A 16,068-nucleotide genomic window follows, 5' to 3' on the forward strand; every position below is an offset into this window, starting at 1 on the left:
TAAACGATGGAACAATGTCGTTCCAATCCTGAAGTATGTGCACACTCTCCACCAGCAGTGTCCATAGATCTCTATGCAGGGTGCAGAGTCACCATCTTTTCAGCTGATGGTTATGACAGATGAAGAGCACAGATCTGAGAGTAAATCATGTAAAAGTGTGTTCACATGAATCGGCTCCTGATCGGGACTTTCAGCCGCCTGTAAACATCGTAATGATATTGCATCTGGAGAAGTTTTCTGTAGTGTGTGTCCAGCCTTATTGTGCCCAGACAAGTCCTGTGATCGGGAATAAGAGGATGTGATGAGAGAGGCAGAACGGAGGTGTCAAGTTGGGAAATATCAATTTAGTTGCTGCGTGCAAAATAGGTTGTTGGGGTGAGAGTCCAGAAGACCAGTGAGGAGGGAACTGCAATAGTCGATGCGGGAGATGATTAGTGCATGAATTAGTTTTTGCAGTGTCTTGTGTGAGATATGTGCGTATTCTGGAGATGTTCTTTAGATGTATGTAACATGATTTAGAGATAGGGGCGTATTCAATTGTTTGCCGTGACCGCCGAAAAGCGAGCGCTCCAAAACTATTACCGTTTATACGGTAATTTGCTCGCTCAATTTTAGCTCACTGTTTAGGGAGCTGCGAGCTGAAATTGAGCGAGTAATTACCGTATAAACGGTAATAGTTTTAACGCGCTCGTTTTTCGGCGGTCACGGCAAACAATTGAATACGCCCCATAGAGTTGATGTGTGGAACAAAGGATAGTTGTGAGTCAAGGATCACACCTAGGTAGCGAGCTTACGGGGTGGGATTTATGGTCATGTCAACAGAAATAGAAAGGTCAGGCAGGAAGCTTCTGTTAGTGGGTGCCAATATTGACTCTGTTTTGGAAAGTTTGAGTTGGCGAGAGGCCATCCAAGATGAAGTGGCAGAAAGACAGTCAGTAACGCGAGACAACACAGATAGTGAGAGATCAGGGGCTAAATGTATCAAGCTAAGAGTTTTCCGGCGGGTTTGAAAAGTCAGATTCTAGCTATCATTTTGTAGAATGTACTAAATAAATGATAGCTAGAATCTGATTGGTTTTTCAAACCCGCCGGAAAAACTCTCAGCTTAATACATTTACCCCACAGGAGTGGATAGATAGATTTGTGTATCATCCGCATAGAGATGATACTGAAATCCAAAGGAGCTTATTAGTTTTCCAAGAGAAGTGGTGTAGATAGAGAATAGCAGAGGACCTAGGACTGAGCCTTGTGGTCTCCAACTGATAAAGGAAGCGGAGCAGAGGTGGATCCAGAGAAATTAACACTGAAAGAGCGATTAGATAGGTAGGATGAGAACCAGAACCCAGCAAAGGAAGGGGTTCTTTACAGTAAGGGCAGTCAAGATATGGAATTCACTGCCAGGGAAGGTTGTGATGGCAGATTCAATAGATATGTTTAAGAAAGGGTTAGACAAATTTTTAGCGGAAAGGTGTATCCAGGGATACGACCGTTAATTTAAAATAAAGGATAGTAGTGGATATAGGGTAAAAATTGGATTGCAATATTGAGTCTGGGGGGATTTTCTAAATTGAAACAGATGGGCGGTTGCCTACTCTGGATTAATTTCAAATATAAGTGCAGGATCGCAGGAGATCCAAAATAGGTTGAACTTGATGGACTGGTGTCTTTTTTCAACCTCATCAACTATGTTACTATGTTACAGTGTCCTTAAGATCTAGTGATTTGTAGTTAACAAACTTCCAAATACATTAAATGAATGAAGTATTTCAACTGATCCTAAATGTCTGCACAGTACCAAACCTTATCCTGTATTTAAATCTTAGTACTGTATCTATGGACAGCTGCACAGTACCACCTCTCTTGCTGGGTGCAATTCTCTGAGACGTTCGATACCAGACTAGATGTACTCTACATAGGTGGATGTAATGACATTGTGCTCACTCGGTGGGTTATCCCTATCAGGACAGAGCCCCTCATATCTCTGATTTATGTCTGAGGCTGTATGATGATACCGTCTTCTCTCCCCATTCTGGACGGGTGTTAGTGATGCCATTATTCTCTCTCTTGCCAGGTATAGGGGCAGTGGCTTCATGCCATCTCTCATCCATCCCATGGATCCTCTTGGTGCCCGGTCATGTTTTGTGGATGTGGACACTCTACTTTGCTGGACGGATGTGCCGCTGGGGAACGATGATTCTTCCATGTGCCGGGAGAGCACTGTGGACAGTGGGATCTGCTCACCCTTCCCTTACAGAGAAGACATCAATAGGAAGGTGATATTATGGTGAGTATTGGGATTAGGGGATTACAGACCTGGATATATTGGGGTCACCGGATGGGCTTACTCTGCTATCGGGCCTGTTAGATAGGAGGAATGGATGTGTTTCCTGCACAGTTTATCTTTGTTTCTTTCTCACCGTCAGTAACCGACTGTTACTGACCACTACTACCGGTGTCACCGGCCACCAGATACTCACCGACTACAAATGCCACCTGCGCTATAGCTGTAGGAGAACTCAGCTGCCACAGCGACATATAGAACCACTTATATCTGGGTAGCTGGTGTAGCTGCTGCAGCGTCTCTTTGCTGGCTGGTACCTCCTGACCACTTACTATGGATCAGGACTGCTGGGTAGCGGGCAGAGCGTTGACACATTGATGCTGGGTGTAAGCTCTGATCTGTTGCTCACAGGATACAGCAGGTAATAGGCCTCAGGCAGAATCTTCAAGCAGTGATGTTTATTGCCCAAGGAGTCCTGACAAGGATCATTATACACTAATTGGAGGTACTAGAGATCATACAGAAGTACAGCTGGTACAATACAGTTAAAATACAAAATACAGCTCTTATATACTGCTTCTGACACATGTTGGCAGGGGGTAACCTAGCTGGCACCACAAAGTCCGAGATATTACATCAAATTTTTAGCATCAGGATGTAATATTTTCTAATCTTGGATTTAGCAATATTCACATCAATCTGTGATTTCTTTAATATAAGCTGATCTTGGGGATGTATCCCCCCCCCCCCCCCCCCACAGAAACTTCTTGATGTAACAGCTCTTACATGTTGTGCCCTTTTTTTTCAGTCATTCATTTGTAAACTTGCCTGAGGAAGGGGTCTCTGTGCTCTGAAAGCAGCAAATATATTGTCTTTTTGTTAGCCAATAAAGGTGTCACGCCTATAATACATTTGTCTTTTTGACACTAAAGTATTTAACATCAGTTATGAGACCATATAAGGTTCTAGCAGTTCCTGTGTAATATTGTCCGTACAGACTCTGGCTCCAGCTTCCAATGTCAGTGTTGTTTCAGTAGCACATAATAGATGTACAAAGAGCATTAACAATACACGTGATGTTCCTGTAGTAATACAAGAAGATATCCATAATCTGTTGGTATAAGTAATCTCCAATCAACAATAAATATAAAGTGTCAGCGCAGGTGTAAGTGAGGATTTCTAGACTCCCTGTCGCAGTAACTGCGCTGTAATATAGACGTCTCTGCAAACAGACGTCTCATCATCATCATCATCACCATTTATTTATATAGCGCCACTGTTTCCGCAGCGTTGTACAGAGAACTCATTCGCATCAGTCTTGTGCTGCAAAACCAATCGTAGACTTACTGACGTGTCTCCTATATACTGCACAGAGAGAACGCTGGATATTAGTGTACAGATTGCGCTGCAGACTGGGGCAGAGATAGCGCTAAATCCTCCTGGTAAATCTTAATTTTTACCTTCTCTTATTAATACTAGTTAGTAACATTTCCCGTTCATTCTGCTGATATATCGTCAATGGGCAAATGTTTCTGCTCCCTCTAGAATAGACACCTAAGGACCCTCATCCCACATAGATCACTCCATAGATGTAGAACATTTTGTTTTTTCCTTTGCTTGTTTCCCCTGTAAATAAAAAGGATATTTAGTCTCTATAGCACCAAATACCCGTAACCCATTTCTCTTGAAAGAACTGTATAAAATCTGCTCCGGATGTACGTCAGTGGCGCAGACGCGGGATAATGTTACTAGTGTGTGTATATGTCACATAGATGGCGTATGTCACACTGGGCGGAGCTCTGTAAAACGCTGCCTATGTGCGGCTTTCCTCCATTGTCACAGAGGTGTAACGAACACCTGAAAACTCATGGGGAAATAAATGTGGGTGTAAGTGTAGGGTGCAGGGGCGGTTGTAATCGCATCTGAGTGTTCTACATCGGATAAATGTATTTATTAACATTCGTCTGTAGAGCGCCAGCGTTCTCCGCGCTGCTTTGTGACGGTTTCAGGAAGCAAGGATGTGAATGTTATCAGGTGTGTACCTAGGTCTCACTCTGAGGGAGCGGGTGGGGGGGGGGGTCACAGAAGCCCCTCACTCATGTTACTGTAAACCAAACCTGAATCTGTCTGGAGAAAAAAGTATTAAATATTTCTTTAAAAAAAAATGAGGTGACCACGTGAGAGTATTTTTTTGTTTCATCAGAATTGTGTAACTAAAGTTATCACAAGACATTTATAGACCCACTGAGAGCTGAGGTGGTGGTGTTAGTATGTTATATGTGGCACCGTGTTGTCCTACGCTGGGGGATAACTGTACTCGGGCTGTTTTGCGTCCTTACCAGGAGGGGTGATGTTGCGTTACTGAACTGCACCGCCGTGGTCAACACCAGCAATGAGACTCTCACCGACAAGAACCCGGTATCGGACAGTATCTACCGCTATGCCGGGCCGGAGCTGCAGGAAGATGTGCAGAAGCTGAAAGGTGCGCCCTCTGGGGGAGGGGGGGTCTGGTTAGTAGTGTTGGTGTTTTTATAGAAGTCGGCATAAAAATCTGCATCGCCGTTCAGTGGGCACGTAGAGCATATAACTATGATTAGAGGATCTATAGGGAATGTAATGGACATAATTCTGAGAAGGTGTAATAGGTGTAAAATACGAGTGATGGATGTGGTCAGAGCAGACAAGAAGACTTGAGGAAGGAGAGGTCTGCTCGTGAGAGCTTACAATCTAATGGGGAGAGGAGAGGCGGTGACGTGGAGTGAGGATGTGGGTGTAGGGAGACCTAGTCAGGGGTCTTGGAGTTAGAAGGAAGACTGGTGTGTTTTTAAGGCACGTATGAAGCATCGGAGGCTGGTGGAGTCTGAGGGATTATTCCATAGTTGGGGGCCGCATGGGAGAAGTCATGGAGGTTGACGTGTGAGGTGGATGTCAGTGGGAAGTTGAGGCACCGGTTGGCAGTGGCGTCAGATGAGGTTGGGGGTGTAGGGGTAGAGTGAAGGCTTTGTAGGTGAGTAGATTGAATTGGATTGTACAGATATTGGGGGCCCAGAGTAAGGATTGACAGAACTTGGAGGCAAAAGGAACAGCGGTGATAAAGGAAAACCTTGCAGCGGCCTTGAGGATTGTTGAAGTGGGTGTGAGAGGGAGGTCAGACAGGAGCTTGCAGCAGTCCAGGGAGGGGTAATGGGAGTTTTGGTAGCGTCATGGGTGAGGAAGGGACTAATCTTTGTTAGATGTTTTGAAGGTGGAAGTGGGAGCTTTGGAAGAGGGGCTGGATTTGGGGAGTGAAGGATGACACCCAGCCATGAGTATCCAAGGAGAGCGTAGCGTTGTCCTTGGGAAGAGAGGAGGGACGATGATGAGCTCTCTAAAGGTGATATTGAAGACCTAAGGAGTTCATTAGTTCAGCACGGGAGGTGGTGTACAGAGAGAGGAGCAGAGGTCCACGTATGGAACCTTGTGTAGACCCCAACGGCGAGGAGCAGGAGCTTGAAACTGATAAGCAGCGGTTGATAAGTAGGAACGGAACCCGGAGAGTCTGGTGGCCCTAAGGCCAATGGAGTGAATGGTGGGCAGGACGAGAGAGTGGTCCAGGAGGATGAGCAAGGAGAAGTGACCCTGGAACGTGGCAGAAGATTATTGGTGGGCAGTGGGGATGGGGGGAGTAATCTGGATGCATATGGAGAGAGAGATTGGGAGGTAGTTGGAGAGGAGGTTTGAGTGGATGACGGGGAGGATCAAGAGATGGGTTAGGTGCAGGCAGGCGTTGGGGATGGAGGGGAGTATATTAAATTGTCTCTCACCAGCTCTCTTCCTGATCACTGTACATTTGTCGCCACAGGTTGCCGGACGGGGGAGGCTAAGCTGACCAAGGGCTATAACCTGGCTGCTCGCTACATCATCCATACTGTGGGTCCTAAGTACAAGAGCAAGTACCGCACTGCGGCCGAGAGCTCCCTGTACAGCTGCTACCGCAACGTTCTCCAGCTCGCCAAGTAATCTCCTTATTACTCTCTGCTAGACCCTTCCTATGACATTATAAACCCTGTATCAGATATGAAATCTACCTGCCTATGCTGTGTGAGACTAGACCCAAGGACTGGAAACCTTTTCTTTCCCATTCCCCACTCTCCTGGTATGTGTGAGCTGTGACTGCCGGCCACCAGGCATGTGACTGTGGTTACGCTGTCTGCACAATATCCTGACTAAAGGAGAACTGTGTAATAAAGCAGCTCATATCACAGGACTAGTCTGCATGCAGTGCGTGTGCTGGTGAGGCTGTCGCTTACTTACTACATGCATATAAGGAATCTATATAATGTGTCACTTTAATTCCACTACTTCCTGTACATTGGGCACATTGAGATAAATTGTTTCTTTAGCTGTACCGCCACATGAACAGTAGGTGGCGCTGGTGTACAATCATTCATTCTGTGTGTGACTCTCCTGCAGGGAACAAGCTATGTCCTCCGTGGGGTTCTGTGTGATCAGCTCTCAGAAGAGGTGTTACCCGCTGGAAGATGCCACTCACATCGCCCTGCGTGAGTCTCCTGCAGAGCATTGTCTGGGGGTAATAGTGCAGAGCATGAGATATAAATCTCCCCTGAGAAATGGGGGTACAGTGTGGATACGGGGTACAGAGGGTCTCCCCTATGGCAGAGTTCTACTACATACAATTATATGAATAATCTAGTATTTGTGTAATAGTGTAGCAGCCATGTTATCCTCCGGGGAAGGGGGGGGCTCAGGTGTTTGTACGTCGCTGCTGACTCCGTTGTCTTGTCCCCTCTCGCACAGGCACGGTGCGGAGATTCCTGGAGGCTCATGGGGCCGCCCTGGAGAGAGTTCTGTTTGCTGTTACAGATAATGAAGAGGTATAGCGACTGGGGCGCCCCCTAGTGACATCTGGGGATGTGGGGGGGGGTAGTATCGCTGTAGTAGCTGCTGCCTGTGTTTCCTCGTATCTGTCACTGCTGCAGATCCAGGCCCCGTCTTACCTTTGTGTATCTCCTCAGGACATCAGTATAGAACACACCTGTCTGGCGGTGTCCGAACAGAGTATGGTAGGGGTATCGGTGAAGGGACAGGCACAGCGTGGGTCTATTGTGTATACCATGTAATAAGGAAATATGTCCCTACTCCGTGTACGATCAGCGTTGCCCCGGCTGTGTGCACCTACGTTCTCCTGCCATATATGTGGAGTCATCTGTATATTTGTTTCTTCCAGGCCACGTACCTGCGGCTGCTTCCTCTATACTTCCCGCGTTCCCTCTGGGAAGAGCAGTGTGCCCTACTGCTGTTGCCCCCGGACATAGGGAACAACGATGGGGAACCAGTAGTCCCAGAGCGACAGATCCGGATCAGCGAGAAGCCCGGAGTACATGAAGGTGAGAAATGTCTGGTCCTCTGGGGCAGGGAGACATTATATAGACATACATATGTTTATAAAGTAACTGAGAACGTCATTCGGACCCCATGCTTGTTGCCTCCACACACTGTGGGCGGAATGAGGATGCAGCGTCCCCACATATGTGACGTTTTCCGTGATGACCCCTATAGTCACTGGAGGGGCAGCAATTGGGGTGTAGTATAATCGGGGTTTCTGTGTCTTGCAGACGACTCGGAAGAAGATGAGGGGCTGGGCCGCGACTTGTCTCTCATTGGCTCTCATGCCTTCGCACGCATGGAAGGTGACGTGGACAAGCAGAGGCGCCTGGCGCTCCAGGGCCAGATGTCCGGGGCCACGCTGCAGAAGCAGCACCAGAGGAAGTGAGTCGGCTGTCGCTGTTCCTGTATTACGTTGGGTTATTGTGTAATCGATGTCTGCCTAACGAGGACACTCTATACTGCACTGCGTAATATGGCTGCAGTATATAAACAGTATAATTAGTCTTTTTCACCTTTGCTGATTGACTGCTGTGATTAATATAGTAATATAAGCAGCACTGATCCTCCTATAGAGAACATACGTGAGTCATGATGTATGTTCTTATTCTCAGTTACAATCGCTGGCTGTCCAGGGCTCGCACAGAAGATCTGTCTGACATCGCTGCGCTGAAGGCGTTGTACCAGTCTGGTGAGTCCGCGATGGCACTGAGACGCTGTTTTATTATCGTCTCCTCCATACTGGCCTATTTATCTGAATGTTGTTATTCCTTGTGGGGCTTTGGTCTTTGTGTCCCCTTTAACCCTTATGATACCACATCCTTGTCCCCTCGTTCTGTGGTTATACACGTACCGGAGTACTCTGCTTCACTTCTAGGGCTGGATAACTATGGCCGGACCATCATTGTGGTTGTGGGAAGAAACATCCCCGTCTTACAGATTGACATGGAGAAGGTAGGTGTCTATGTAATAGTTATACGTGTATCCCCCTCTATCCATGCCTCCTTGTTATGGTATCACACCCAGCTCATACTGTGGTCATCGTGGCTCTAGGACATTCTCCAAGTCCTGAGGATGGTGGGACCCGGCAGGTAATATAACGTGGTGGCTGACACGTGCTCTGCTTCCTCACCAGGCCCTGCTGTATTTTATCCACATGATGGATCACGTGGCGGCCAAGGAATACATCCTGGTTTATTTCCACACGCTGACCAGGGAGCACAACCACCTGGACTCTGAGTTCCTGAAGAACGTGTGCGAGGTGGTGGACGCCAAGTAAGTGATCGTAACAGCGCTATTCGTGAATGTCACCTGTCAATCACAGGCAGGTGCAGCCACTGCCCCTTCATTATAAACCTGCAAGCTCCTCCCTATAGCTCTCTAGCCCCTCCTCCTCAGTCATACATACAATGATCTAATCAGCATGGCATCTAATCAGGCCCTACGCCTGTCCCGGCGTTCCCCCTATGCCAGAGGCCATTTAGACGTTTATCCTGTTGCCCGAACCTGGCAGAGAAGCGGGGTCGGTCGTGTGCGGGGTCGGTCGTGTGCGGGGTCGGTCACGTGCGGGATCGGTCGTGTGCGGACGGCTTTATAATTCACTTGTCTGCTGCGCTTGGAGTATCGGAGGAATTCATCTTTTTGGGCATTAGTCGGTGTATGTGACAAGTGGAGCAGCCAATCACCATTCACCTGCACGTCTTCCTCTGTCACATAGGTGGCGCTGTGTATACATGTCTCGCACACCAGGGTTAGATTGCCCTGAAATTTATATAGCGCCACCATATTCCACAGCGCTGTACAAGAATTATTTGTCGTTTCCATCAGTCCCTGCCCCATTGGAGCTTAGTCTAAATTCTTAACTCTCCTCTTTAGTTCACAGGCATTTAATCTACCAGTATGTCTTCCTCTATTGTGCATTGTATATACTGCACACATCCCATAATATTTATAGTTTGGGGAGGGGGTGCCCCGGGGTGGTGACTTCGCAGTAATGCCTACACAATATACTGTAACTCAGAAGCCACAGAAGTCCTGTCATCTGATGCTTTGGTTAATTCTAATTATTATTCTTTTAACAGATACAAGAAGAATTTGAAGGCACTTTATTTTGTTCATCCGACATTTCGGTCTAAGGTGAGAACCCGTCACCATCTCCCCCTGCGGTAACACAAGGCCGTGGTGCTGGATCTGACTGCAGCAGTCATTCTGTGGGGGGGGGGGAGAGATAAGATCCAATGTGACGCTGTATAGGTATCGGACGGGCACGTGGACGCTATCATGGTTTATAGCTACAGGGCGGTCGGTTTCCCTGCCTGGAACGTGGCGCCACTGCTACAGCTACACGTGTGTGCGGTACCGTGTGCCAGATAATACATACAATGAACCTTCTGCATATTCCAGTCTGAGATTAGAGCTATGAAATGCAAAACTGAATCAGTTTCCTCTCCAAGAAACACACTGGGAATATTTTCGGCATCTTTCCATCTTACATTCTTTCTTCTTGAAACTTTTGCAGCATAAATCCGTACAAGTCGCCCAAACCGCGATTATCCAGCTCACAGTTGTAAATGTAAAGAGAACCAGCTGTGAGCGCTGAGTCACTGAATCCCCAGCTCCATGCGGAGTACGTGGAGTCCTGGTGACCGGCGAGTGACTCATCCCCTGGTCATCTAAATGTGTGCGTGATGGGTCTAGTAGTGGAGGGAGCCCCAGACACCGCTATTCCTATCCCAGTCTTCCTTATGGTGGCTGAGATCAAACCTACATGAAGGTGTTGTGAGATTTCGATGACGCGCTCACTATGACGTGCGCCCTCTTGGAGACTCGCTGCTTTCCAGTAACCGCGCTGGGATGAGCGAAGGTGTCACAATATGCGCATCGGAGAGAAGAGCGGACCCAACATTGCATCAAAGCACAGGTTGCAAATTTACCAATTTTGATGACAATCCCCATCTGCTGAACCCTGCGAAATGTGCGCGGTGTACAGGTGCCATTGTGTCTCCAGGGCGTGAAGAGGATCTTACGAGCAATGTAAGACATACTCCCAGAACGACGTGTTGCTGATTGGCACACGAGGAGTGTAAGGAGTGTGACTTCTGTTACGTGTAGCGCACACAACATTACACTACGACTTAGAGTTCAAATTAGATGCCCCCTTCCCAAGTCCTAACCAACTTTTTGTCACCTCCGTGATGATGAAATGGTCCAGAATCAGCAGAGAGGCGCTGCAGCAGCTATACCCAGAAGTAAGCGGTTCTAGGCGCCGTTGAAGGAGCCTGGTGGTGGCAGCCGAATTCTCCTACAACTATTGCACAGCTGCCATTCTCAGTTTGGCGAGTGGCCGGTGGCACCGCTAGTAGTGGTCAGTAACGGTCGGTTACGGACGGTGAGAAGGAACCCCAGATAAACTGCAGGAAGAACATCCCTCCGTTCATCCTTCCTCCCCCAACAGACCGGGTGGTGCAGTCGGCCCCTCCGACCACAGGGTGCTGCTTTGATGTAACAGGCCTTGACTTTTGGTCTGATCACATCTGATCCGCCGTTCACATGAGCGTCTGTGCAGCAGACGTTTACATCACATTCCGCAGGAACAGACATTGTGGAAGACAGAACACAGGACATCTTGACAGTTTTATTGAAAGATAACCAATATTCTCTTCAAAAATATTTTGTATGGTCTGCAGATTAATGGGAATTTCTGCTGTAGTCCTTACTACCAGGCATGCAGGAATGAAAGGGTTAATGACATAAAAGGTTTCCCGTGCGTCGTGGTCTTTGTGATGTTGCCAGAATCCCGTTTCGTCACAACCACCATAAAACTGTTCTGAAAATACGTGATGGTTCCGATGTTCTCTCCGGCTTAGTCGGTTCTAAGGCTGTGTACACACTGTACATGTTATACGAGATTCATCCTCGGATCTGGGATCTTCATCTGTCATAACCGAAAACATCTTGTGATAAATGTATCAAGCTGCGGGTTGAAAATGTGGAGATGTTGCCTATCGCAACCAATCAGATTCTAGCTGTCATTGTGTAGAATGTACTAAATAAGTGATAACTAGAATCTGGTTGCTATAGGCAACATCACCACATTTTCAAACCCGCAGCTTGATATATTTACTCCCACGACTCTGAACTCTAGAGATCCTGATCGTTAGTGCATGTACACTGCAGGATTGGAATGACGTTGTTCATAGCTGAACGAGATTTTAAGTTCTTCTGAACAAGCAAATGGAACTATGATCAGTACTTTTGAAAGACTCATTCATGGTACAAGTACACACTGATCTGATGGCTGAAAATCCTGTAGTATGTTCTTCACCTGGCCCCAGGTCATAGCAACTGCTTATATGAAATAATCACAAATGTTCTCCTGAGCATGATCAGCTCAGACTGCATGTACCATGATCTCACTTCATGTGGCTTTGGGAAGCTTTCTATGACCAAGTCTAATTGTACACTGTACTGAATACTGTACGGACCGTGACTATGAATAGAGCGACGCGTAGACTGTACGGACCGTGACGCGGTGAATAGAGCGACGCGTAGACTGTACGGACCGTAACTATGAATAGAGCGACGCGTAGACTGTACGGACCGTGACGCGGTGAATAGAGCGACGCGTAGACTGTACGGACCGTAACTATGAATAGAGCGACGCGTAGACTGTACGGACCGTGACTATGAATAGAGCGGCGCGTAGACTGTACGGACCGTGACGCGGTGAATAGAGCGACGCATAGACTGTGCGGACCGTGACTCTATGAATAGAGCGACGCGTAGACTGTGCGGACCGTGACTCTATGAATAGAGCGACGCGTAGACTGTGCGGACCGTGACTCTATGAATAGAGCGACGCGTAGACTGTGCGGACCGTGACTCTATGAATAGAGCGACGCGTAGACTGTGCGGACCGTGACGCGGTGAATAGAGCGACGCGTAGACTGTACGGACCGTGACTCTATCAATAGAGCGACGCGTAGACTGTGCGGACCGTGACTCTATGAATAGAGCGTCGCGTAGACTGTACGGACCGTGACGCGGTGAATAGAGCGACGCGTAGACTGTACGGACCGTGACTATGAATAGAGCGACGCGTAGACTGTACGGACCGTGACGCGGTGAATAGAGCGACGCGTAGACTGTACGGACCGTGACGCGGTGAATAGAGCGACGCGTAGACTGTACGGACCGTGACTCTATCAATAGAGTGACGCGTAGACTGTGCGGACCGTGACTCTATGAATAGAGCGTCGCGTAGACTGTACGGACCGTGACGCGGTGAATAGAGCGACGCGTAGACTGTACGGACCGTGACTATGAATAGAGCGACGCGTAGACTGTACGGACCGTGACTCTATGAATAGAGCGTCGCGTAGACTGTACGGACCGTGACGCGGTGAATAGAGCGACGCGTAGACTGTACGGACCGTGACTATGAATAGAGCGACGCGTAGACTGTACGGACCGTGACCCGGTGAATAGAGCGACGCGTAGACTGTACGGACCGTGACTCTATGAATAGAGTGACGCGTAGACTGTGCGGACCGTGACTGTGAATAGAGCGACGCGTAGACTGTACGGACCGTGACGCGGTGAATAGAGCGACGCGTAGACTGTACGGACCGTGACGCGGTGAATAGAGCGACGCGTAGGCTGTGCGGACCGTGACGCGGTGAATAGAGCGACGCGTAGACTGTACGGACCGTGACTATGAATAGAGCGACGCGTAGACTGTACGGACCGTGACGCGGTGAATAGAGCGACGCGTAGACTGTACGGACCGTGACTCTATGAATAGAGCGACGCGTAGACTGTGCGGACCGTGACTGTGAATAGAGCGACGCGTAGACTGTACGGACCGTGACGCGGTGAATAGAGCGACGCGTAGGCTGTACGGACCGTGACGCGGTGAATAGAGCGACGCGTAGGCTGTACGGACCGTGACTCTATGAATAGAGCAATGCGTAGACTGTACGGACCGTGACGCGGTGAATAGAGCGACGCGTAGACTGTACGGACCGTGACGCGGTGAATAGAGCGACGCGTAGGCTGTGCGGACCGTGACGCGGTGAATAGAGCGACGCGTAGACTGTACGGACCGCGACGCGTAGACTGCGGACCGTGAAACTGTCCGGACCAGGACTTGAGGAAAAGCTTGATGGGTACAGTGGACTAGATTGGTTCTAGATGTATTGTAGCTCTATCTGTTGTGTACCCACCGTCTTTCAGAGAATGTTCTCCTTTTTCACATCTATTGTTAGTGACCTAATTTGTCTTTCGTACCCCAGGTGTCCACGTGGTTCTTTACAACATTTACTGTGTCTGGATTGAAGGACAAAGTCCATCAGGTGGAAAGTCTGCACCAGCTCTTTACCGCCATCTCTCCCGACCAGATCGAAATCCCCCCGTTTGTCCTAGGTTACGATGCTCGGGTAAGATATGACCGTTGTACTATTGTCTTCTCTACTGACGTCCTCTATAGACTGCACGTTTCTGCTCTTCTGACCCCACCGCGGTCTTCTAACTAAAACAAACCTTCAGCTCCAATAAATACATCATTTATTTCATGGCCACCTCTGAGGGGGAGATTCAATTAGCCGCGATGTTCTCAGGAACATTGTAGGTATGGTACAAATATATGCTGATTAATGCTTCCTCAATGGGGCGCGAACAAAAATTAGCAGAGATTTCGCTAAAAATAGTGTTGATACGGGTGATGGACTAATAGCCGTGGTCATCTAGGTAGCAACTCAGCCGATGTTATGAGTGTTGGTGCTTTTAGTATCCACAAGAAGTGTTCTTATGCTATGTATGATGAATGGATGTCGTTATCTTGCCCGATTCATATATATATATATATATATATATATATATATATATATATATATATATATATATATATATATATATATATTTGTTAGTGATGGGTCTATGTACATATGTGCCCTTAGTTGTTCCAGGTCACATGACCTATATTTGTTAATAACTGAACAGGGATGGGGAGTGCGGTGTCAGAGCATCTGTATGATGATCCTCTGAACAAGGAGCATTTACATGTCAGTGATACGAAACACATGGTTTACAATATGTGGATTTATCTCTGATCAGCTGAGGGGCAGGGGTTAAGCGAGAGGCCCACTTTGATGTCTCCTCTGAGCGGGTTTGTGTCTGTCATTCAGATGGATTAATGGGCCGACCCAGATGGGTCTTGAAATGTTCTGAAGTTTCTACTTCCAGACGCCAGGAACGTTTCCTCTGATTATCAGGGGGGATCTCCTGGGTGTCTGCTCCTAGTGTAGGAAGAGTTGTATCTTCTGTCCCATCCTGACTGACTTGTATTCTGGCCCCATTCCCCTCTGTGCACATCTGATATTCCTCATCCTCTTCATGCTTCGCTCGGCCATCTCCTCCATCACACTAACATCCATTACTGTCTCCCCACTGCAGGAAAACGGACCTGTCTTCTCGTCACACTCCTCCTTCTCAGGCCTTTGACCCTCTATCCTCCGCTGGATGGTCCTCTCAGGAGACCCTGTGCCTCCCCTGCTGCTTCCCTTTACATAGAGGCCAGACTGTGGCCAATGATGGACAATGCTTCAGACCTGTGCCTCCCCTGCTGCTTCCCTGTACATAGCGGCCGGACTGTGGCCAACGATGGACAATGCTTCAGACCTGTGCTCCCCCTGCTGCTTCCCTGTACATAGAGGCCGGACTGTGGCCAACGATGGACAATGCTTCAGACCTGTCCCAGAGATCAGAATAACTGGACTGTGCAATGCTGAGAGGGGACATGAGATTTAATTTATACTTATTAATAATGTGTGAATAAAACCGGCCAGCAGAGGGCTAATCCCAAAGAGCTCTAATAAAGTCCCTTTATAATGTGACCTCGTACAGTTGCCTGGATCTCTTCATATACACCACGCACCACCATTCATACCATGGGCGCTGCTCACTGTACCGGTCGGTGTGATCACAACCAACGTGTGCTGAGGAGAAGGGAACAATGTATGTCACAGTACAATGATGGATGTATACGTCCTGCAATGTTTCATACAATTACAGGACACAAAGGTCGTCCACGTCACCACAAACCGCCTTATAGGAAGCTAAGGATGTAAATGTTACCGTTCATTAAAGATTAAGCAGAAATGTATCCTGTAAATCTTTTCTTCAGCTACAATACAGATGGGAAGGATTGTGGGTAAAATCTTACATAAGTCTTCAGATGTGGCCCAGAGAGACCACTATCCCGACTACTGATAACTATAATTTTTAAAAGTGATAATTAGTAATTTAACAGTTTATACAAATTTCTGCGTTAGAGTAAAACTAGACGTTGCCTGACCTGCAGCTTCAGTCTGTGTAATGTAGATGACCAGTCAGAGTAAAGGGTG

At 47.8% G+C, this 16,068-nt stretch overlaps 1 protein-coding gene across 1 annotated transcript; it reads left to right on the top strand.

Moving 5' to 3' along the window:
• Positions 1 to 1,720: 1,720 nt before the first annotated feature.
• On the top strand, positions 1,721 to 15,827 carry GDAP2 (ganglioside induced differentiation associated protein 2). Its single transcript, XM_075197481.1, has 13 exons — positions 1,721 to 2,284; positions 4,624 to 4,763; positions 6,123 to 6,276; positions 6,734 to 6,822; positions 7,079 to 7,155; positions 7,509 to 7,668; positions 7,897 to 8,050; positions 8,281 to 8,357; positions 8,544 to 8,620; positions 8,802 to 8,941; positions 9,748 to 9,802; positions 13,960 to 14,103; positions 15,119 to 15,827. The coding sequence occupies exons 1-13, from the start codon at positions 2,091 to 2,093 to the stop codon at positions 15,164 to 15,166; spliced, it is 1,509 nt and encodes a 502-aa protein (XP_075053582.1). The 5' UTR covers positions 1,721 to 2,090; the 3' UTR covers positions 15,167 to 15,827.
• The last annotated feature ends 241 nt before the right edge of the window (positions 15,828 to 16,068 follow it).

This window comes from Mixophyes fleayi, chromosome 2, assembly GCF_038048845.1.
Source record: "Mixophyes fleayi isolate aMixFle1 chromosome 2, aMixFle1.hap1, whole genome shotgun sequence".
NCBI classification, from domain to species: domain Eukaryota; kingdom Metazoa; phylum Chordata; class Amphibia; order Anura; family Limnodynastidae; genus Mixophyes; species Mixophyes fleayi.

Excerpts from the sequence above, each read along its gene's own strand:
- GDAP2 (XM_075197481.1), top strand. The coding sequence starts at position 2,091 with ATGCCATCTCTCATCCATCCCATGGATCCTCTTGGTGCCCGGTCATGT. Across the intron at positions 7,669-7,896 it reads GAAGCCCGGAGTACATGAAG|ACGACTCGGAAGAAGATGAG; the intron begins GTGAGAAATGTC and ends TGTGTCTTGCAG. Across the intron at positions 9,803-13,959 it reads ATCCGACATTTCGGTCTAAG|GTGTCCACGTGGTTCTTTAC; the intron begins GTGAGAACCCGT and ends TTCGTACCCCAG.